At 59.2% G+C, this 22902-nt stretch overlaps 1 protein-coding gene across 5 annotated transcripts in view; it reads right to left on the bottom strand.

Annotated features, from left to right (window-relative positions):
- Window positions 1-22902, bottom strand: part of LOC136399599 (calmodulin-binding transcription activator 1-like) — a 729052-nt gene that overhangs the window by 220775 nt on the left and 485375 nt on the right. For all 5 annotated transcript variants that reach the window (XM_066374925.1, XM_066374924.1, XM_066374926.1 and 2 more), the window contains one exon: window positions 8416-8487. In XM_066374925.1, the coding sequence (XP_066231022.1) occupies window positions 8416-8487 (72 nt within the window). The remainder of the gene's footprint in view (window positions 1-8415; window positions 8488-22902) is intronic.

Raw genomic sequence — 22902 nt, 5'->3', positions numbered from 1 at the left:
GAAGCTGAGTTCAAACTGTGGGCCTGGAAGGACCACGGGCCCAGGTGGTCCCGGCAGGTAGCCAGAGGCGAGGCCTTCTCACTCGCCTCACTGTCTCCCGCATCCTCAGCGCCCTCCCTGTCCACAGGGTGGGGGCGGGGGTCCCCACACCCCAAGGTTTCCAGTCACTCAGGCAGCTGTAAGGCATGTGGTGAGGACCAGGCAGCAGCGACCTGCTCACAACAGAGCCTCTAGGTCAGTGGCTAGCTGAGGACAACCGCTGCAGCCTCTCACTGGATGTCCCCCCTCCCCCCTGGAGGAGGGGATCAGAATGAGGGAATCTTCTGGAGAATGCCCAGCGAATTTCCTTAGAGAGACTAATGGCTGCTCTCGGGGAGTGGCCCTATTTTTCTGGAGGCTTTCAATGGGCCCAGTGGAGGCCTTGGCGTCGTAAATTGCAATCAGGCAAAGACGTCTAGGAAGGAACTAACATCGGCTGTGCCGAGCAGCCCTGGCGAAGATTCCGAAATCTTAATGGAACCGAGCCACTTTTTGCACAGCCCGGTAAATTCCCAGTGTCTACCCTGTCACATTATTCAGGGCACATTAAATGGGGAGAGAGGTGGAAGCTGCTAGTGAGAAGAAAGCCAGGACGAGGAGGCAGCGTGACAATGGCCCATCTGAGAACACTGTTCCTCTCCTTAGACACTTGCTGGTTGTCTGCTTCCCCAGACAAATCTCCCAGGGTGGAGGGGACGGGCATGGGCCTCATCACCCTGCCCTGCAGGCCTCCTCCAGTGTGCCATGTCTCCCCAGCCCGGGCCCTCCTTCCACCTGGAATGCCAGCCTCCCCTAACCTCCGCCCACCCCTCCCGTCTCCCCGGGCGCCCTCCACTCACCCCTCCTCCGGTGCCCACCCCCCGTGTGGAGCCACCCCCTGTGCAGGGCCGTCTGAGGTCTTGCCGCCCCTGTCCCTCCTTCCTGACCGGGGGCCGCTCCACCATTTAGCTAACCACGCACTGTCCCCGGAAGCTCGACTTCCACGCTCAGCTGTCCCGTGCCGTGGGATCAGAGACGGTGTCTGGACAGTCGTCCCTCCTGCCCGTCTAGGCCCGCTGACCGGTTGAGCAGCTGCACCTCGTTCCCACGAGGCGATAATGACAAAGACCTGGCCTCAGGACCGGGCACGGAAGCCACTTGGGCGGCAGCTATCGTCACTGTTCCTGATAATGAAAAGGTCATGGAAGGCTGTGGTGATGGCCGTCACCCTGGAGAAGCTGTCATAGTGGCACTGAACGAGCAGCTCTGCTGGCCCAGCCCAGCTCTCTTGCTCGGTTCTCCCGGCCCAAGCAAAGACTAGGTTGGGGTGGGACGCAGGTCTTCCCTCACATGCCCTCCAAGCCACTGACTGGGTCCTGGGCCCAGGACACCTGTCCTGAGGGCTTCTTCTCGATGGTCTCGCTCTGCGGACCTAGAGCCCATGGAGCTGGGACGCCACCCACCTGTTGCTGTGCAGGTGGTCCACATCCTCTTCCTGTTCTTCTACCCCTGAACTCACCTCCTCCTCCAGGAAGCCTCTGACTTCCCAGCCCACACTGCACCCCCTTCTCTGGATTCACTGCAGTCACCTACTAAGCACGTAAGTGCAGGAGTCAGAAAGGACTTTGACACCACAAGGTCCTGAACCTGTCACCACACAGAGTCCTCCCCAAATGCTCGGGGCCCAGCCACCTGCTCTCCTGTGCTACCCAGTCCCTGGTAGGTTGCACGGGTCTCAGCTGAGATGTGACAGCCAAGGGCACGGAATAAGACCCGGCATCAGACTCTCTCGTCCTTCTTGGCATGGGGACCCGATCCCTGGGAGGTCACATCCTAGAACTACGAGCTGCGTTCCCTTCTTAGCTCTGCTCATGGCCATAGCCATGTCCCTCGGGCCTGGCCACTGTGGCCTGTGAGCTCCTGTGGTGGGGACTGTGCCTGCCCTACTCTGCGGAGTCCCCTTATTCAATCAGTTTCTCCTGTGAAAACCAGGGTGAATTCACTTAATCCTGACTCCCTCCCAGGAAGCTGTGAGAACCAAGGACACTGGACTTGGAGTTCCAGCGAGAACTGAAGGCCGCCTGGTGCCAGGCTGCGGTGTCCACAGCTGCCTCCCTCTCAGGAAGACCCTCTGCCCCGGCCCGGCCCATACGTGGCATTGGCCACGTCCTCCACTGTTTGTGGCTCAGGGTACGACAGGGCTGGGCTGAGTTCCCAGCTATCACGACGCCATGTCTTGGGGTGCACAGGTCTGGCTGCTCTGGGGTGCCTTCTCCTCCCTGCTGACCCAGGTCAGGGACCCCTCCAACACCAACTTGCTTCCCTTCCTTGAGACACACGGACCAGCCTTTTCTGACAGAGGCTCAGCCTCAGGGCACCGCCCCGCCTAAGCCCCGACGTGGCCTTGTTTGGGGGGCAGCTCTGCAGAGTCGGGGTCTCAGGGACGCACGGTGCTATTCAAGTACTGAGTGTGCTCCTTGATGCTTTCTTCCAGACACTTTCGGCTCACCCCGGTGAGACGGACACATAGCCACCGAGCAAGAAGCTGAGTGTCTTCTATGACGCTATAATTCCTACACTAAACAATATGAGAGAAAAAGGGACTAGAGGAAAAGAAAGAGAGAGGAAGTCAGGTAGGAAGGAAGGGAGGAAGGGAGGGAGGAAGGAAGGAGGCCTCCTTTCTGCGACTGCCTCCTGTATCCCCGGGGGGCCCACTGCTGCAGTCCAGCTCACTCCGAGTGAAGCCATCCCCTGAAGACCAAGGGGTGAGTGTGGACCTGCACTTCTAGACACCCTGCTCAGGCTTCTGGTCTGTTCCATGGACTAGCTCACCTGCAGGGCACCCCTGGGGGCTGGGGACACGGTGCCAGGTGGGACCGTGTTCCTGAAAGAGTGAGGTGGGTGGTGGGGAGACACTTGGTTTGCAAAAGAGCTGATCATTCCCCAGACAGGCTTCAACTCTTTTGGGGGGTGGGGTGAGGGACTTTATAGCGATGACAATGCCACCACTGTTCCTGAAACATGTCTCTCTCTGTGTCCAGCTGCAGAGCAGGGGGCTGAAAGGAGGAGAGACGCCCTGGGTAGCCTGTCCTGACCAGCTCGTGCTTCGGGACGTAGAGGGCCGGCTCCGCCCTCTCACCCTTGCTGCAAGAGACCAGGGAGAGGTGACGAGGGAAATCACAAAAGCTCACTTTGGGATACCAGGATGCCAGCTTACAGGTCACCTGGGGCTGACGTCACCAGGCTGTCATCTGTTGAGCACCTGACGTGTGCAGGAGCCTGAAATATTTTATATGTACTGTTTCATTTATGTTAATTCTCACAACAACCCTGCGCTGTACACATATTATTATTACCCCTATTTTACAGATGAGAAAACAGACGCTCAGAGAAACTAGAGAGATGCCCAGTCAGCCAGCTAACAGGTGTTCCTCCGGCTGTCACCAACCCCACTCTTTTAAGGGCTTAAAAGCAAAGTAGCATCCCAAACAGAGGGCCAACGAGGGCTCTGGGTGGGTGGCCCCAAGGGCAGCTTTCACAAAACACGCAGGGAACAGGGATGAGCGGTCCACGCTCCGCAGGATGCCTCCACCCGTCCTGCTGGCGCCCCACTTTGCTACTTCAGGGAAGCGGTGAGCTCTGAGGATGCTTCTTGGGAGTCAGAGGCAGTCGGCTCCCAGATGGACCATCATGTTCCACAGACAGATCAGTCTAGTGTCCATGGAGAGAAATATACGCATGTCCCATCGGCAGTAGTGTTGGGACACGTCCCCGACCCACAGCTGGGCACGGAGGCCTGTCAGCTGAGGGCCCGCTCCCGGCCCTGCCCACTGGCCTTGCCCAGGACTGTGCCCCTGGGGACCTGCAGGGCTTGTTCAGAGGCGGGGAGGCGAGGAGGCCGCAGGGGCAGGAAGGGAGGCCCCTGAGGGAAGTCAGTGCTCCTCAGCACACCTGGGGAGGGGGGGAGAGCGGAGGCCTGTATCTGCTGCAATGGGGCTGTTCACTGCGATGTCCCAGGATGAGCAGTGGTGGCTTCTCTGGGGCCCCACCTGCGACTCCCTGGAGTCCTGGGCCAGCTTTTACCTTTATAAAAAGGAGTCATGATGGTATGCCAGAGAGACAGAGAAGGCAGCTATGGGTACCTCCCCTGACTGGGTGACGATGAGACTCCTGGGAGCCAGGCCTTCTCCCAGGTGACACAGGGCCCGAGGTGAGAGTCCAGTGCACTGCCCGGCCAGGAGTCAGTGTCCGTAGTGGCAGGCTGTGCGGCCACAGCTTCCTTTGTTCAGGGTCTCAGGCTAGAACCCAGCTCCTCATAATCCAAATGTCCTAAAACTCTACCCTCAAATGCCTGCCATTCTCCAGTTATCTGGGAGCCCCCAATCCTGGGGTCCCTGGGTGTGACAGCAGTGTTCATGGGCCCACAGGCCTCTGTGTGTGCAGCCAGGGTGGGCCGGAAAGGGGCGCCACCTGAGAGCTGGTCCCGGCATTCCAACAGTCCCACACGGCGCTGGGCGACGCAGATCCTCCCCCTCCCCCACACACACACCCGCTTCATCCAGCATGAAAACATTCATTAACACTTTTGAGAACAAGGCAGAGAGGAGAACACTCATTAGAAGCAGAAATAGTTCCCAAATGAAGCACCAGAGTTGCTGGGACATCTGGCCTGAAGGGGGCTGTCCTCCTGGGGAGCAGGCAGGAGGCAGTGCACAGGCAGGAGGCAGTGCACAGACAGAGAAGGGACACACGAGGAGTCCCTGAGCCAAAGCACCCAAACGTCCCAAACAGGAGGAGCCGCAGGGGCTGGGGTGGAGGCCACAGGCCCTTGCTGTCCTGCTTGGCCTGGGAGGAGCCCAGGTGGCAGGAGGGGCCGCTCCTTGGGCCCCAGCAGAGCTCAGGGACCGGTGGCTGCAGAGATAGCCAAGCTGGGGCTGCAGGAGGCAGAGGTGACAAGGAGTTGGGAGGCCTGGACCCAGCCTGGCTCCATTGTCAACTGGCCGGGTGACCTGGCCTGGCCCTGCCCAGTCTGGGTCTCAACATGTATCTAGGCAATGTAGCGGCTGCGTTTGATGGTGCCTAGGTATCCTGCCTGCTGTGACACAGGGGGCCCCATTAATGCTGGTGACATGATAAGAGGAGGTGTGTGCCCGCCAGCAGCGGGGGTTCTCAAGGTCACAAGGCCAATCTCCCAAGGTCCTGCTCCCGCCAGAAGAATGGCCTGAGCTCAGGTCATTTGGGCTCAAAGTGGCCTGGGGGCTAGAGATTTTACCCTGGATGGCTGAACTCATGTGCCCTCAGTCATGGCAATGACCTTACACACCTAAGGGCTAATAAAGTGGCCTCAGTCCCTTCATTCCAGGCATGGCCCTGCCCTCATCCTAATGAAATATTTACTAGCAATGAGGAGGGGGGGAGAGAGGGGGACTGAGCTCTCCCCCTGAAAGCCAGGTTACTCGGAGGCTCTACGTGCCGTGCTAGCTCCTGCCCACCTCCCCAGCCCTCTGCTCTGGCAGGTGTGGCCAGGCTCCATGCCCGGGGCGGCGGGCAGTCTGCAGCAGAGCCCGTGGCCCCCCACCCACCCGGCTTCTGGCCGAGATGCTGGGCTGGGCGTCTGGGAGCGGGGCTGCAGTTTGCTCCCCCAGCACACGCGCTCACAGTCTGGCAGGAGAGGAGAGCCCGGCTGGGTGGGTAGGGGGCCCGCTGTGCTGAGTGGCCTTGGCAGGCACGGGGCTGGTCGGAGGGTCTCAGAGGCAGGAGGAGCGCTTGGCCAGCCGGCTGGCAGAGGTGGCCACTGGGCCAGACAGGGATAGCAGGGGGGTGTGGGGGCGGGCTCCCGGAAGAAACCCTCCTTTATCCAGGCGCCCGCCCTCCTGGCCTCCTTCCTCCTCCAAGCCCCTTTCCTTCCTGGAAGGCTGCCCCACCTGTCCCAGCTGGCCAGCTCGCCCTGGGCAGTGGGTGTGCGGTGCATGGCCAGGCTGCTGCCCCTCCCCCAGTCTCCAGTCCCAGTCAGGGCACTGGGCTGGCAGTGCCGGCCATGCAGAGCCGGGCTGGCACCGGGCTGCCGCCTTCTTACTCGCCCACCGGCACTGCGCTGACCCCTTCCCTCCCATCTCGTCCTTCCTTCCTCTTGGTAATTGGTGTCAGAGACAAACTTGGGCCGATTTCCATCTGGGCTCCTGTGTCACAGCTCCTTTCCTACTTCCTACCAGAGACGCATTACCTGGCGCTGTAATAAGCACCAGGAGAAACGGCCTGGAGCGGGTGGCTGCTGCGTGGGCTCTGGGCTCAGTGCAGGACCGGAGCCCCGCTAATTGCTTTGGTCTCCGATCCTCAACCTCCTCCTTCCCAGGCTGAGCGGGGAGAGCAGCCCCCGCCCTCCACCTGTTTGCATTCCCTCCTGTCACCTGCTCACAGAATCAAGAGTGACACTCAACACAGGGGAGAGGGGGGGCCCGAACAGTTCCCCGGAGATGGGAGATAAAATAGAAAATAAAGAGGACAGATTAGCCACAAAGAAACTGGATCCTGCGATGCTGGCCTCGGGGGACACTGGAGCTCCGCCACCAGCTGGAAGGTGACAGACCCAGACACACAGACTCGCCCCAGGGATGTCTCCAGCATACAGTTACCAGGGCCAAAGCCCCATGAGCGGGGGCTGGGATAGGGGAGCGGGACCCCTCCTCCTTCCTGCCTGGCCCCAGGGACAGGGCGGGAGTAGCCGGGTCCATGAGGAACCTGCCTCGAAGTGCCCGAATGAGTGGGAATGAGTCTGGGGAATAATGCGCTCAGAGCCCATGGCTGCCCCACGGTGTCTGATTCCAGGAAAGTCAATTTAATGGAATTAAAAAGCCACAAGAGCATGATGGAATGAGAGGCAGGGGTATAGGTGCGGGAGAAGGGCCTGGGGGAGGGGGAGCCTCCTGGGAGTGCAGGCCTCTGGGGCTGCAGGCAGGCCGCAGGACGGAGGCCTAGGAAGGTGTCCCTAGGGGACACAGGTGGCCAGGGTGTGACCCTGGGGACATGGGGCAGACTCTAACCCCACCAGGGCTTTGCTTTCCCCACACTCCCCTCTGCCCTCGCAACCAGGTAAAAGAGAAAGCTGTTCGCCAAGTGGCAGGATGCCTTGGGTCCATTCTTATGAACCAGACGGGGAAAGTATCACCCCCTGATCACCTGAACGTTCCTCTCGCAAGGACACAGGACCGGGCAATTAGACAACCAGGTGCCAGCAGGCCAGCCTCCACGGGAGACAGGCCCTGGGAAGCTGACAGCAGGGCAGGTTGCGGGGGAAGCAGTGTCTTTGCAAATCAGCACATCCCCGGGCAGCCTTGGCGTCATCCGCTAATGAACTTGTCTGAGCCGCAGACAATTATTTCTGGGAACTGAGGGAGGACGGAAAGCGCTTGGAGGTGGGGGAGCCTCGGAGTCCACACCAGAATGGCTCTGGGCTCTGCAGACACCTTCCAGGCCGCCTTCCCTGGGGCCAGAGGCCTCCCTGCACTCCATGGCATGAGTGGCTGTCTTCTCCACATGCCACACCCCTAGGGCAGGGAGAGCCCCCAAAGCACTGGGGCCTAGGGGTCGGTGAACTTGAACGACAGTGAATGCAGACGGTGGGAGCACAGTGGGAAAGGCTAGAGGCAGCAATTCCTGGCTAGAGGCATGACCAACACCTAGGCAAATCAGAGGCAAGCTCTGAGGAGAACCCAGATCCAGCCCAGCTGGCTGCATGCCTTAGACCTCCCCACTTGCCGGGCAAGAGGACCACCAGTGACCACCACTCTGCAAGAGGCCAGCAGCCTCGGCGCCGGTCCAGTCCTGACTCAGCAAGAGGCTGCCACGCAGGCACCAGGGACAATGTTCCCTGCACAGCAAGGACACCAGGCAACCTCTCCACTCCCTTCTCCATCCTGCTACACAACAGACATCACAAATCGATTACAGAGCTCCTTCCTGCTGAGCCAGGAGCTCCTCCTGTCCCAACAAGCATCCCAATCAATCCAAATCAATCCGACCGCAACTGGCGTGCCTGTAGAAGCCAATTTTCCGCATGTGCCCACCACTAACCGTGGAGAGAAAACGGAGGTGCAGCTTTCAGCCAACAAGCCTTTCCCAGTCAAGGACAGGAGGCTCCGCCTTCCTGGCATCCTCACACATGAGACTGCCCCCACCAGGCTTTCTCCCCTTGCTGCATCCATCCGACAACAGGCCGGGCCAGGCCTGAAGCGTGCCTCTGCGCCACATGCCAACGTCCCTAGGAAAGCCGGCCGGGGCCATGGCGCCTCCGCCGGGGCCAGCCGAGTGCAGGAGCCTCCCCCCTCCCCGCAGCTCCCTCCGAAGACCCTTCCCAGCACCAAGACGAGACAGAATAAGCATCCAGTCCCAGCCACCTACCTGAAGGAGCCAGTAGCACCTCCGGTGGAAGGTGGGGATGACGGAGGAATGGACATAGCAGCCGTACAAGCACTGGGGAGAGAGGAAAAACGAGAATTCAGTTGGAAAGAGGGAAGGAAGGCAGGAAGACGGCGCAACGGAGAAGGAACAAGAAGGAACCCCAGATGCCGCCAGTGCCTGGGAGGGACTGGGGGAGACCGAGGGCGGGCGCCCCAGCTTCGGGCCCTGGGACCAAGAACCAGGGCTGGGACGGTGTCTGAGAAGCATGGCTGGGACACTCCAGAGGGCAAAGAGGATGGGCCGCTGGGGCGCTTGCCCTTTTGGGGGCCGTGAAGGCATGGGAGGACCCAGAGAAGCCAGGGACCAGGGAGTACACCTGCATATACATTGTGGTTCTAATTTTAGGGGTTTGGAGTTACCCTGAAGTTCATTCATAGAGCCCAGGTGAAGACCCCTTGGTGGACAGGAAGAGCTGAAGGTTACAAGATTGATTCTGACCCCCCCCCCCCCAGATCTTTCCTGGCCGAGCAGAGTCATGCCAGACAGACAGGGCAGCCCTGGCTGGCAGGAGCCAAGGCTGGTGAGTCCGGGGAGGGCAGCACCCTAGGTTTCACCTCCAGAGCCTGAGCGGTCCCTGTGCCCATCCCCATGTTCTGGTTCCGACGTACAGTTTGTGTATTCATTCTCATATATATATATATATATATATATATATATATATATATATATATATATAAAATTAACTTGCTCTAAATATAAACCTGCATCTTTTTCCAGATGGGTTAGATTTTAGAAAACGGCCAGAACCAAGTTGGATATATAAGGTGGATATAGGCGTAAGGTGGGTGAACGTTCAAGTGCAGGGTCAGTGTGTGGGGTTTTGTCTGGCTCTCTGTCACCAAGGAACTCTGAGAGTCTGAGTGGGCAGGGGCTTGGCCTTCTCCTTTCTGCCTCCTTCCCTCTGCGAGGGGGAGTCCCAGCTTCCCAAAGTGCAGGGGCCAGGAGGGGGCAGGGCACAGAGGGAGAAGGCAGGGCTAGCAGAGCCTTGGGGAAGGAGGGGGGAGGTCTGCTCCCCCACTGCTCACTGTAATCCCACTCTCGGCTCCCCCACCCCAGCACCACCTCGACAGCGCGTCCATCAGACACCCTTACACCTCCCCACACACACACATATCCCCAACACCGAGTGTGAATTGTCTCTGCTCGGAGCCTGTCTGAGCCCCTGCCTGTCTGATTAGCGGAGTTGAAAGAGAAATCATTTTGGACTATGGGATTCTGGCTGCAAGAAAATCAGATTTCCGATGTGTTAGAACTTTTACAGATTGCTGTCAGCTGGGACTTCAGCCCTGCACACACCAAACAAACAAAAGCAGAAATTAATTTAAACGATTCCCTTGCAATCCTTGCCCACGGAATGTACTTATTTATTAAGAAGGCAATATTCTTCCCTGACTTTTCAATATACTTTTTTGAGAAAAGAATTTTTTTTTTTTTTTTTGGATCACGCACTCCTTTCTGCCTAAGGAGATCCACATCTGGATGCTTTTCTGTAAGTGGTTGTAACGGACGAGTGCCCCCCCCCCGAACCTTCAATGGATCCTTTTCCTTTGGAATTTGCAGTGTTCGAGGGGACAGTTCGAAGACTTTTCCTCCTGCCATCAGCCAGATGGAGAGTGAGAAGTCTCTCCTGTCCCTCTGAAATCAAAGGCTCCACACGCGTTCCTTCTCCACAGCGCGTTCCTCCTGAGAGTGCACAACACCTGCCCTTCTCCACCGTCTCTGTCCTGAGCTTGAAAGGACCTGGCTGACGAGCAGCTCTGTGCACCCCTGACTCGCCGCCTTCGTGCCAGGCGGGGCTGCTGCATCCTTGAACCGCGCAGGAAGGAACCCTGGAGAAGTCACCAAGCGCCTACTGTGTGTCTCTCTATGCAGCACACAAAAAGGTGGCATGCAGCCCCCCTACCCCCAGCCAGCCCTGGCCCCTCTCCCTGACACCCTCCCCTACCCAGAACTGCCCAGAACCACCCAATAAGCAGCATGATGTTAAAGAGAAAAATCGCCGTTTCTACATCAAGGCTCATGCATTTTAATCAGAGGAACCCCTCAGGGCCTCACTCAGAACCCAGTTGCTCTATTTTTAGATAATACTCCAACCGCCTGCCCTGGTGCTCCCCTGTCTCTGGTCTCCACAGATGAGAGGCACGTCTTAGGGAGGCGGGAGAGGGAATGCTCGCTGGCGGTGGACCCCTGATGCGCGGCAGCCACGTCACCTCACGGGACATCAAGGCAGGAAGGGGGAACTCCCCAGAGAGCCCCAAAGGGTGTGTGCTGCCTGGGGGCGCCAGGCCTGTCCCTGTCCCCTCGCTCAGCACATCTGCCCGGCTGTATGTCCACCCCCCACCCCCTGGGACTGACGCTCCTGCAGGGAGGGACCCTGGACCATCTGAATGGACGTGGCCCACAGCCCTCCCACAGTGGCACGCCCAGGACACTCATCTCTACGGCCTGGTACAGGAAAGGACCTAGAGTGACGTTTAAGTCTTGCTTGGGGTCCTGTGAAGTCTCACACCAGAAACGCACCCTGAAAAATGACTCTGCCTTTAGTGATTAAAGGGTCGAGTAGCTGGTCCTGGCCTTGGGAATTGGCAGTCAGGGAGGAGGGGTCCGCGGAGATGGAACCTGCAGGGGGCGGGGGGGGGGGGAGGTTCATCATTCCAGGCTGTAAAATGGGCACCACCCTCCTCCTGTCCTGTAGGAGGTGTGAGGGATGAGAGCAGATGCCTCGCCTGGGTGCCTGGAAGGTCCAGGACAGTCCCAGAGCAGGTGGCACAGGGGTCAGAGGAGGCAGTGGGGGCTGGTCAAGCAAAGAGTGGCAGGAAGAGCTGGAGGGGGGTGGGGAGGACAGACAGTGTGGCGTGGGCCTGTGAGGAAGCAAGTGTGGGGCGTTGGGGTGAATCGGAGTGTGTAGTGTGTGGGGGGGCGCAGGAATGAAGCGGGGTGTGTAGTGTGGGGGGGCGCAGGAATGAAGCGGGGTGTGTAGTGCGTGGGGGGGCGCAGGTAGGATATGGGGGCAGGAGACAAAGCTGCCCAATCACAAAAGGCCAGGGGGCCTTGGCAAGGGCTCGGCTGTCCTCTGGGGTGGCAGGAGTAAAAGGAGGTCACGAACACGTGTGCGGTGCAGAAGCTCACGGTCACAGCGGAGTGGCCGGGGGACAGAGCCGAGGGAGCCTGGGGGCGTCAGGCCAGTCCTGTGCGTCCGGAGGCAGGCTGAGGCCTGAACCAGGGCAGGGAAATGGCCCCGTCTGCCAGGTGTGAATGCTGCCAGCTTTCTGGCTGGGTGGAGGGGTCCACGGCGGTCCCCTTCACGGGGACAGGCAGCACTGGGGGTGCAGCAGGCTGATGGGAGGGGCTGACGTCAGAGTTCCACTCGGTGACTTTGAGGAGCTTGTAAGACATCCAAGTGGAGACACACAAAATGCAGTGGGTTGCAAAGGCCTGGGCCTCAGTCGGGCTGGACATATCTGGGCATCGTGGGCACAGGGATGGCCTTACACGCGGGGCTGTAAGGGAGCGGGTGTCCACTCAGGCTGCTTGATACAACGCAGAGCCAGGATTTTCCAGTGGACGGAGCAGGAGAGTGTGAGCTTGCCAACGCCCGGAGGGCGCCCCTGACCTGGCTCCCTGGGTGCCCCCGGCCCTGGCCCTTCCCCCTCTCATACACCAAGTAGCTCCGAACCACCGCTGCGGCCCGCCCGGCTCCCAGCCTCCCTCGCCAGTTCCCTTCTTCACCACCGTCCTCACTTTGCAGCCTTTCTGCCAGTTTCCAGCCTGTGCGACAATGTCATCCCACGGCCAACTGGGGATTAATTGCACACGATTTCACGAGGCAGCGTCTCAAATCCAGTCCCTTTACCCACTAATCAAAAAAGCAATCAAGTTTGTCGGTAGCAATCTGTGTTGTACAAACTCCTGGTGCTTTCTGATCAGGCTCCGGGGGTCTCCTGGGGGCTCCCTGAGTCAAGCTTCTCATTTGGGGGCCATGATGTGTTTGGAGAAAGAGTCACATCCTGGGGCTGCTGGATACAGCTCTGTGTGTGTGTGTGCACGCGTGCACACACTCATGTACACACAAGCCTGCACATGCGTGCGGAGATGTGTATGGGAAAACGGGCCGTGCGTCCCGTTGGTATGTGTACACACAGAGGTCAGACGGAAAGCAGCGAGCTGTGTTTAGGAAACTCCCAAGAGCCTTGCCCACAGGAGAGCAATGCGCAGATCCATTCGACCCGGGGAATTAAGGCCCAGCTTCCCTTTCACATGACATGTGAGCAAGGAAGGAGTTTTTTTAAATACTCAGATTTGCCCTTATGACACTAGGGGGCTATTTTATTTTCCTTCTTAAATAGAAAGGGAAAGACAGAGTTCCAGGGGAACCCAATAGCAAACAAGGGCTCCCCTCAGTTCAGAATCAATACTTCCCACAGAGAAAGAGACGTTTCTGAAGGGGGCATCGGTCACACATCTCCTCAAATGGGTTTCTCCCCCACATACTCAGCTGCCAGGGGGTCCCCACCCCTGTGCCAGAGGGTCCATCAGGACCTGGCAGCCGACAGCTGATGGCCTCTGTGGGCCAGGGAAGGGGGCGTCTCAGCGTGGCCTTTATTGACGGGCACCGGGATGCGGCCGGTACTTTCTGCCCGGCTCTCAGTGGCTGATTCTCCCTCTCTCTCCCACTTTCTCTGCCCCCCCCCCCCCCCATCAGGTATGAGCACCTTCCGTCCCCTCCACTCTGGGCTTTGGCTTCAGAAGACAGCTGACTCAGCGTCCCCCGGCAGACCTGCGCCCCCTGTTCCCACACTTCTCCTCGCATGGTCCCAGCACCCAGGCAAATGCCACCCGGCCTGCGACCATCTCAGGTCCTCCCTCCTGCAGGAAGCCTCTTGTGACCAGCCGGTGGGAGGGGTCCCTCGCAGTGACGCATCGCGGTCACGGGGCAGCCACGGGGACGGGGGTGCTGCCTCGGGTTCATGCGCATCGTCGCCGTCACTTAACTTCCCACAGCCGCGGCGCCGCCCGCCTCTCCCAGGTGCTGTCCGCCTTCCTGGAAAGAGCCGGACAGCAGACACTTTTGCGAGTCACGTGGTCTCCGTTGCGTCTGCTCAGCTCGGCCTCTCTCGGGCCGGAGCAGCCTTCGCGGCCAGGCAAATGAATGCGCCTGGCTGCGCCCCAACAAAGCTTCAGTCAGGGACACGGTAATTTGAACTTCGCATAATTTTCACTTGTTATGAATATTCTTCTTCTTACGATGTTCCCCCCCAACCATTAAAAAAAAAAAAAAAAGGAAAAATCATTCTTGGCTCACAGGCTGGACGAAGGTAGGTGGCGAGATCTGGTCCCTGGGCCCCCGTCGGCCGACCCCGTGCCGTTGGAATGGAAAGGGAAGAGTGAGAATCCACGGTCCTGTGTGGAATGCCCCACAGTGGTTCCCATGTAGCAGGTGCTCAAGAAACGCCGCACAATTTCCACACGATGTTAGAGCCTATGCAGGACAAGGAGGGTGCAGCGAAGGCCCAGCACACGCGCATCTAGTGAGCACAGGGGAGAGCGCAGAACAGGGTCTCCCGCCACTGTCCATCACCCCAATGCTCTGTGTGAGAGCAGACAGCACTCGGGCCGGGGCTGGCCCGGAGGACTTGGGCGCCTGGAGTAACAGACTGAGGAAAGCATGGCCCCCTCTGTCTTCACTTGATGAACTCAGCAGGACCCCATGAAGTCAAGTTCAGGCAGTGGAAAGCAGCGAGGGCAGCACTGGGGGTGCATATCTGCTTGGGCCCCCACCCCGAGGGGCAGAGTGCCCCCACGGCCTGGACCTCCTGTGCAACTTCCTCTCCGGGAGGGAGAGCTTCTCCCTGCTTTCTGGAGCCCCTACCACAGCAGACAACCCCTGAAAGTCAGGGCTTGCTGCTGACTTCCGAATCTGGGAGCGGGCAAGCAAGGCCGGCGTCTGACTCCCCGGGTTTCGGGAACGAACGCCCCCCCACGAGACTGCTCCACAGGCCTCCTCACACCGGTGACATCCAACAAGGAAGCCACGGGCCCCCTGTGGCTGCTCAGATTCAAATGAAGTCAAGTGATATAAAATAAAAAGTTAGCTCCCCCTGGAACTATCCTCATTTCAAGTGCTCACTGGCCACCTGCAGTTAGTGGCCGCCTGGCTGGCAGTGGGGACACTCCATCCTCACAGAGAGTTCCGCTGGACGTGGAGGCTCTGCCCACAAGAGCAGGGTCGGGGCTGGGGTTCAGTTCAGAGACATCTGGATGAGACCCTTGGAGCCTGGGACCCCAGAAGCTGAGATCTGGGGAAGCCACGGTTGTAGGGAGATGACTTGAGGCACCTGGGGCTTCCGGGAGGCAGCTGCACTTTGGGGAGTTGGGATGATTGAAGGTTGGGTCAGCTTGAGCCAGTCAGTGAGTGTCTCCCTGAGCCCCCTGTGCCCAACAGCATGGATCACTCCCCAACAACCCTCCTCTTCTCCCCAAAAAACCTCCTCTAATGCAGGGATAACATCTGCTGTGTCCTCAGACTAGGGTGTTTACATTGAATCTCCATCCATAATCCTCTTTACTGGGGTCCCCTGCTACTTCCTCTGCAAACAGTCCTGCATACACCCCCCCCAGCAGCCAGGCCACGCAGCCTGGGGGCTGAGAGCTTGGCTGGGCTTGTGGCAGTGACCCCCCCCGAGTCCCCCAGTGGCCGGGCCTTGATCCCCTACTGGCCTCTTCTCTCTCCCACTAGGGAGGTGACTGTCAGCACAAAGGTCCTCAGTGCGAAAATAGATTTTTAGGCGCCTGGCTTATCTCACTCACTTAAATCTGACATGCGCATGACAGAGATGAACATTTTTTAAAAGTATGTTCTGGTCTAAAGGTGACAGAAGAAAGACAACAGACAGGAAGGAAAACTCCCCGGAGAAGACAGTGACCGGAGCCTGCTCTGCAGGGAGGACGGGGCAGCGGCCACTGGCTTGGACTGTTCCAGGCACCGTCGGGTGGGGGGACGGCCATGCCCCTAGACAAGGCCACCCTTGGGCTGCGCTGCACTGGCTCACATGCAGGAGGCGGCAATGGATGTGGACTTTCTGTAAATAAGCTCCATGCGGCCTGAGGGCCTGCCCCCCAACCTCCCCCCGGGAGGCACATCAACACACAAAACCAGGTCCCAACAACGGCCCCGATGCTCAGCCCAAGGGGCCCCCAACAGGATGTGCGGGAGCCCCAGGGAGGGAAGGGCCCCCCTTTTTTGTGTTAGAGGTCAGCGAAGTCACCTAAGAGGAAGTGACATTCGTGATGTGTCGAAAAGGGTGAGGACTTGGCCAGGTGGACAGCAGGTGGAAAAGACCAGGCCAGCTGGACAAGAAGGGTATGTGAAGGGGAGGGAACGGTCTGCCCGCCCCTTCCCAGCTTTCCCTCCACATTCTCCGTGCAGATGACATTGGGTGGCTGAGCCCGTGACTCCGCAGACTGTTCTGCAGAAGTCCCCACGGGACCCGTGATGAGCAGGTGGCAGATGGCCTCACATCTGAAACAAAGGCCCTGGGATTTGTATGCCTCTGCCCTTTCCTACTGGTCCAGACTGCGCACTGAGGCGGGTTTCCCGGGGGGACTGTGGGAGGCTGGGAGTAGTCACGGGGCAAGTGTGGGCACATGGCTAGAACGTCAGTGCCGACCCCGTGGCTTCCCTGCCCTTCCTTCTGTCATGGCTCCGTCTCCCACTCCGGCCGGCTGCTTTAGATGGCAGGTAGCGAGAGCTCATCGCTCCAGTGTGGCCCAAGAGGCAAGAAAGCCTGTCCCTTCCAGATCTGAGATTACAGCACCAGGGAGGGGCTCCCGCCTAGCTGGGCTAGGAGCCCTGGGACTCTTGGTGGGGCAGGAAGGGACCTGAGCGGGTGGAGCCACAGGGATCTCACGGTTCCTTTGGTGCCAGAGTTCTGACACCCTCAGGAGAAGCAGGTGCTCTTCGAAGAGCAGACAGAAGTGAGAACACTCCAGCACCTCCCAGATCCCCACACCAGCTGCAGCTGCTGCGAGGTGCACAAGTAGGTCAAGCGGCCCCGCTGTTCCCCAGACAGACACCCGGAAAGCTGAGACAGATCCTGGAAGGCGCTGGGAAGCTCCCCCATGAAGACAATGGGGGAGGGAGAGACACGGAGTTTCTTTTTCCTCCCGTCCCTACCTCTGTCCTACACAGAGACATCCTCAGGGAAGACCAAGGCTGGACCAGGCTAGCCGACTGCCCAAGGTCACATGGCCAGGAAGAGGCAGAGGGGGACTTCAGCCCACCCTGGTCTGGTCCAGAGCCCTGGCTCCTTCTTCCCTGGCTCGCCACCCGGGCAGCCCTCACTCGCCATCCGGGCAGCCCTCACTCAGGCATCCACACAACGGCCGCAGGTCAGGCCTTCTGCACGGTCTGCCTTTGTCAAAGATAAACGGATGATGTCCTGGGCCGCTCTGGGGACAGTCCTAGCTGAAGAATCTGGTTCATGTTAATCTAAGATTGGACCAAATGATTCAATTCACATGCTACTTGCGAAAACACTGGGCCTCAGAACTTGTTAAAGAGTGAATTGCTTTAAAATTAGTTTGAGCTAAATGGATTGGAGTCTGATTTGGCCTCCGGGGCTGGGTGATGGGGAACATCCGGCATATCAGATCATCATGGACCAGGCATCTAGCTGGCCTCTCTCTGAGACAGTCTGCGATGGCGTCTCCCAGAACAGTGAGGCCCTGTTACACCAGTGGACCATGGCCGGCAAGGGGGCTGGGCAGGGCCCCCCAACCCAATGCCTGTGGGCCATGCAGGCAGATGCCAGCCCCGGCCAGGCTCAGACTGCTCCCATGGACTAGGCCTTCCCTTGGGAACAGCCCTTGAGCACTGTACTTTCTTGGGAGGCTCCCCTGGGCAGAGGTGGGTAGACTCCCAAAGATTCGTTCTCTAGGGCAAAAGACCGATATGATGTCACAGAAGACCAGACCTCTAGGATGTCAGGCCAGAGGGTAGCCTGTCTCCCAGAGAGGATGAGCTTCCCAAGACCCTGGTGCTGCAGGTGACTAGGGGAGATGGGGAAGGGAGGCAGGGCCTCTCTAAAATCCTAGGAGAGGGCGGTCTGAGACCCTCTTTGCAGATGTGGGAGCCGAGGCTCAGAGACGGGAAGACCTTGCCCGAGGTCACGTTTGTGAGGGCTGGAATGCAGCTGCGGGAACGAACGTCCATCTCGGGAGACAGAAGGTCTGGTGCACACGCTGGAGGGACAGTAGAGGTCAGGTGGCTCAGCCAGGCTACGGAGGTTGGGCCCTCAGAGCTGAAGGAATTGAGGGGCAGAGAGAAACTAATGGGGAGGCAGCAGACTTCACAAGGTTGGCAACTCTGCACCCCTCTCAGGCTGGCAGTGTGCCAGGGGGAGCGCCCGGAGACCGGGACGGTGCCCGTAGCCTGGGACACATGCGCACCCAGCCCACGGCCCTGCAGAGAGTGCTGGTGGCCCCCCAGCCCTGAGGACAGGAGAGCGCTGGACACCAACATGGGCAGGAGCTCAGAGGAAGGGGCAGGGCAGGGGAGGGGGCAGCTCCGTAGTCAAGCAGGGAGGAGACCTCCCAGGAAGGGAAGGACAGGTACTGTCCCCCTACCCGAGGCCCCAGGGTCTAGGGAGAAACCTGGGCTATGGAAAGAAGGACTCTCAGTTCTCACCCCGGGGGCTCCCCCACCTCCACAGAAAGTTCTAGATCATCGTTATCATGGGCTAGAACAGGACCTAGACAGGAAATGAGGAGCAGAGGTGTGGGCACAGACAGAGTGAGCTCTGAGGGTACCCCTTACCCCCTGTCCTTTCCAGGGAGCCGGGAGGTGGCAGTCCTGCCCCAGGGTCCCTGCAGGGCGGCCCATGATGCCCCTGCGCCATGGGTCCCGCTCACCTGGGCCGCCTTCTGCGGGAGAGGCCAGCTGGCAGGAGCTCGGCTCAATAAAGCGGAGGCAGCCCAACTGTGACGTGAGTAAGGAGGACAATAAAAATCAAATGAATTTTTAGATAAAAGGGCATAAAAATCATGTTTAAAGATATAAATAAAGTCCCAGGAGCTTCGGCGTAATTGTTTTTGGGGGATCCAGGATTAATAAATTAGTGAGCATAAAATGGAATGGAAGCTAAAAATTGATAATAAGGTGAATTTAGATTTAGAGGGGGCTGAGCCCAGCCATGAATCGCCAGCCCTGGGAGAGGGGCAAGGGGCGGGCAGCAGGAGCACTCGCTGTGGCCTCTCCTGGGCTATTGCTGCAGTGACCAAGGGGCAGAGCCCCGGCTGGGGGTCCAGTCCCGGTGCCCTCCAGCCCTTGGGCCCCTCAGCCAGGTCTCTGGGCTTCTCTCCGGCTCTCCTCCCCAGCGCGCCACACTGCTCTGGGGAACGGGGCTACCTGGTCCTTCCCATGGCTCAGCACTCTCTCCTGGCACCTGGTCCCCACGGGCCCCGACGAGGGCTGTGCCAGGAGCTAAGCACCTGCCGACCTGCCACACGTGTGTGTCACCGGGGCTCCGACCCAGTTCCCGCTCACCCCAGGCTCCGGCGTTCCAGCCCAGTCCAATGTGCCTGGGCTGCGTAGATCTCAAAAACTTACTAAAAGTACTGGGCATCCACAAAGAATAAATGAAGTGGAAACTCCTCATCAAAGTGTATTTGCTGAGACCTATTTCTTGGAGCCTTGCCAAGCGGCTGGAACTGATCTTGAAGGGGTTTATGATGATGGTGGGCCCCGCCCCCACCCTCCCCACTGTGAGTTACTGAGCCCCCCCCCCCACCGCAGTTTAACAGGCAGCCAGCACTGAGGACTGAGGAGGAAGGTGCCCCCGACAGTACCCCTTGGTCTGGCTCCCCCCTGGCCTCACTCAGCACAGTGCAACAGGGCTTTGCACACTTTGACTGAACGGATGAAGAGTGGGAGACAGCGAGTCTCTGGGGAGCCAGGGCTGTGTCCTGTGGTGCTAGCCAGAGGTGAATTAAGGTCGGCTGAGGCCCCAGGCACAGAAGAAGATATTGGGCCCCTTACATAAGAAAAAAGCACAAAGTTGGGGTTTTGCGGGGCCCTCAGAAGTCAGGGCCCAGGGCGCGCACCGGTGTGCCCGCCGTTAAATCCGCCTCTGGTGCTAGGAGTGTTTGGTGAACATTCCAGGTAGCTGGCCCTTGTCCTTCCTCATCCACTGGGCCATGGTCCCCTGTTCCCAGAAGCAGGGATTTATGAGATGCAAACAACACCAGGAGCCGGTTCCTAAAGCCCCTGGAGGCCATGCCGAAGGTGTGGAGGGCAAATGCGGCCGGGACCCTGGCCCGCCCAGCTCGGCACGCGGGACCCGGAACGCCGGCATTTCAGGCTGTGATTACTGCTTCACTCCAGAGCCCCTGCCGGGCCCAGTGACACCCTGCCTGGGGCCCTCGGCCACGCGCACAGCTGCGGGTAGTGGGGGAGTCCAGCAAAGGCATTGTTGCTTAAAACAGGTGATGGGGTTTTGTTTATGGAGAAGGCGGAGGGACCAGGCCACGGCTGTTAATGCGAGGCTGGGCTCCCTGCCAAGACATTAAGTGGAATCGAATTCCTGAAACCAGCTTTAATCAGCAGATTTTTAAGGTTAGAATTACTCTCTCCACTCAAAGCCTTGCCAAGGTTAATTCGGGCCCGAGCATGCAGAATTAATGGGCTGGACAGAGGGAGGTGGCCTTTTCCCCAATTTTTTCTCAAGTTCACAAAAACATCCCTACCAAAGAGACGGGGCCACAGGGCAGAGCCGCCTGCGAGGGAAGCACCCTGGTATCTGGCATCGGGCAACCAGTCTGGGGCCTGCGTCAGAAACACACACAGAGGGAGTCGGGCCAAGGGGCGGTTCCGGCAGAAGAGAGACGCCAGGAGAGGCAGCAAGTCTGGTCCTAGGAGCCACTGGGATGCGTCCAGCAGAGGCTGCTCGGCCATGCCCTCCCCCCACGGCCCCGGGGTCATCTAGGAGGGGTATGAGCCTCGGCTAAGTCACTCAGTCTCCCTGGGCCTCCACTTCCCCACCTGTAGAATGGGAATAACACTCGTGCCAGTGATGATGATAGCAGCGAGGCGTAAACCATCACTGGTTCTCAGGGAGAGACCCGTGGTTCGGCAGAAAGACAGGCTGGCACTCGTAGGGCTGTGTGACCTTGGACAAGGGGCCTCCCTTCTTCTGAAGAAAGGGCTATGAAGAGCACCGGCCCTCACGGGAAGAACAGGTGACATGGGCTGTCCCCAAGGAGTCCCGTGTCCTCAGGCCCGGCCTGCCGGGACCTTGTGCTCAGCCCTGCCGTCCTGGCCTGGGCACCGCTGGAGGAGAGCTGTCACAGTGGGACTGGGGACCCTCCCGACACTCCCTGATCCTGGGTGTGAAATGGGCCTGCACTCCTCAGAGCACAGGTGGCTCCGGGCGGGGTTTGGGTCTCTGCGTCTCGGTGTCCATCTCAGAAGAAGGTGGGTGGGTGCCGACCCCGATCCTGTGGGTTTGTGGGGTTAAATGACAAGACATTTTCAGTGACTGGCATGTAGGAAGTCGATCAGCATGGGTTTCCTCAGTTTCCCCTGATACAGGCTCCTCCTGAAACCGGAGGATGACATTCCACAGGGACACTACATCACCTGTCCCTAGACAAGAGAGCTAGGGACAGCTGCAGGCCCAGAGAGAGCCCTGCTCAGGCTGTGTGGGGCAGTGCGGGAGGTGTGGGGGGTGCAGGAAGAACGGGGGGGTGTCCCTGTCCTTCCTCTCCAGCTTTCTCAGGTCACCAGGGCTTGTTTTAAAATAGGCAACAGTGCGGGGGACCCTAGAACCTGCCACCATGCAGATGGGAGGGGAGCAAGTCAGAAACTCCTCTGGGATCAGCGCTGGGACCCCTCCCCCAAGGAGCTGGGAACTCTCTTTTTGGAAAAGAGCCAGATCCTCCTGAACCCGTTCAGATTCTCCCTGAAATTCCCAGCTTTCCTCGGAACCAACCGGACTGAACCAATCCCATCCCAGGAGCACGGCGGGCGCCCTTCCTGGCCTTGGCCTGGCTGTGTGGGGCCAGTGCGGGGAGGGGAGGAGGCCGGGGGTGGAGACAACAGCCCCTAGGTGACAGGGAGTTCCCCACCTGCCTCTCTCCTTCCCTCTCACTGGACTAGGGGGTCTTCCATGAACCCAGCCAACACGCTGGCCCCTGCCCGAGAGTCAGAGGATCGGAGAGTCAGAAGGAGGGAGGCCAGGAGGACCAAGCTGCTGACCAGACCACATCCTGCACAGCCGGGCCCGGGTGCCATCTGTCTCATCCCAGGAGAGCTCGGAGGGGTACAGCTGCTGCCTCCACCCCGGGCACAGCTCTGAAATGCAGCCCATCAAATCCTGCCCTCATGTCACCCCACCCAGAGCCTGCGAGCCTCCCTCCTGTGCGCCCCTTCACTCTGCCTGTCCCCGCGCAAGCCCTCTCCACCGCGCCCCCCCCGCACCCCTCCCCACTCCACAGCGAAGACAGTGATTTGAAGGCCAGAGTCTCCCTGTCGATCCCGTTTGGGGTCCACTCCCTGTCCCCAGGATGAGGTGCTACCCCCCCTCACCATGGGGTCTGGCCCCCACTCACTCTTTCCTCGCTCCCCAACGCCACAGCCTCTCCCCCACTTCCAGTCCCGTGAACGGAGTCTGCCCTCCACTTCCTTGGAGCCGGGCCATGCCCTCAACTGGAAGGCTATTCGAACATCTTTTTGGAACCCTATGGAGAAACTGTAGCCCGTCCTTCAAAAAGTGACACGTAACATTACCATACGACCCACCGATTCCCAAAGAATCGAGAGCAGGTACCCCGACAAGCGCGCGCGCGCGCACATACACACACACACACACTCACACTCATGGTCACGGGGGCTCTCCTCACACAAGGCAGACACAGCCCACGCGAACACCATCGGAAGGGTGGACACACGGTGCGGCCCAGCCACACAGTGAACATCTTCCCGCCGTGAGAAGGAAGGAGTGCTCACAGACGCCAAGACTCGGATGGGCCTTACAAACATTATGCTTGGGGAAAGAAGCCAGGCCCAGAGGACACATGTTGTGGGATTCCTTTCCTGTGAAATGCCCAGAGTGGACAAACCCACAGAGACAGACAGCAGGTGGCCAGGAGCTGGGGAGTGCCCCCTGGGGAGTGACGGCTGAAGGGTATGGGGCCTCCTGGGGGGACGAGATGTGAGATGTTGTGGGACCAGACGGAGCTGTTGGTTGGAGAGCCTTGTGAGCGTCCTAGGTAGCTCTCTACTGTTCTCTTCAAAATGGGTGACTTTATGTTATGTGAACCTCACTTCAGGTGAAAAAGCAAAACTGTGGCCCAGGCACAGACGAGGGACAGGGTCCCCATGGCCCTCGGACTTCGTGAGGACACAGGAAAGACAGGCTGTCCGTGAGTCCA

Source organism: Saccopteryx leptura, chromosome 3, assembly GCF_036850995.1.
Source record: "Saccopteryx leptura isolate mSacLep1 chromosome 3, mSacLep1_pri_phased_curated, whole genome shotgun sequence".
Classification (NCBI taxonomy): domain Eukaryota; kingdom Metazoa; phylum Chordata; class Mammalia; order Chiroptera; family Emballonuridae; genus Saccopteryx; species Saccopteryx leptura.
This window is presented reverse-complemented; position numbering and strand designations above follow the sequence as displayed.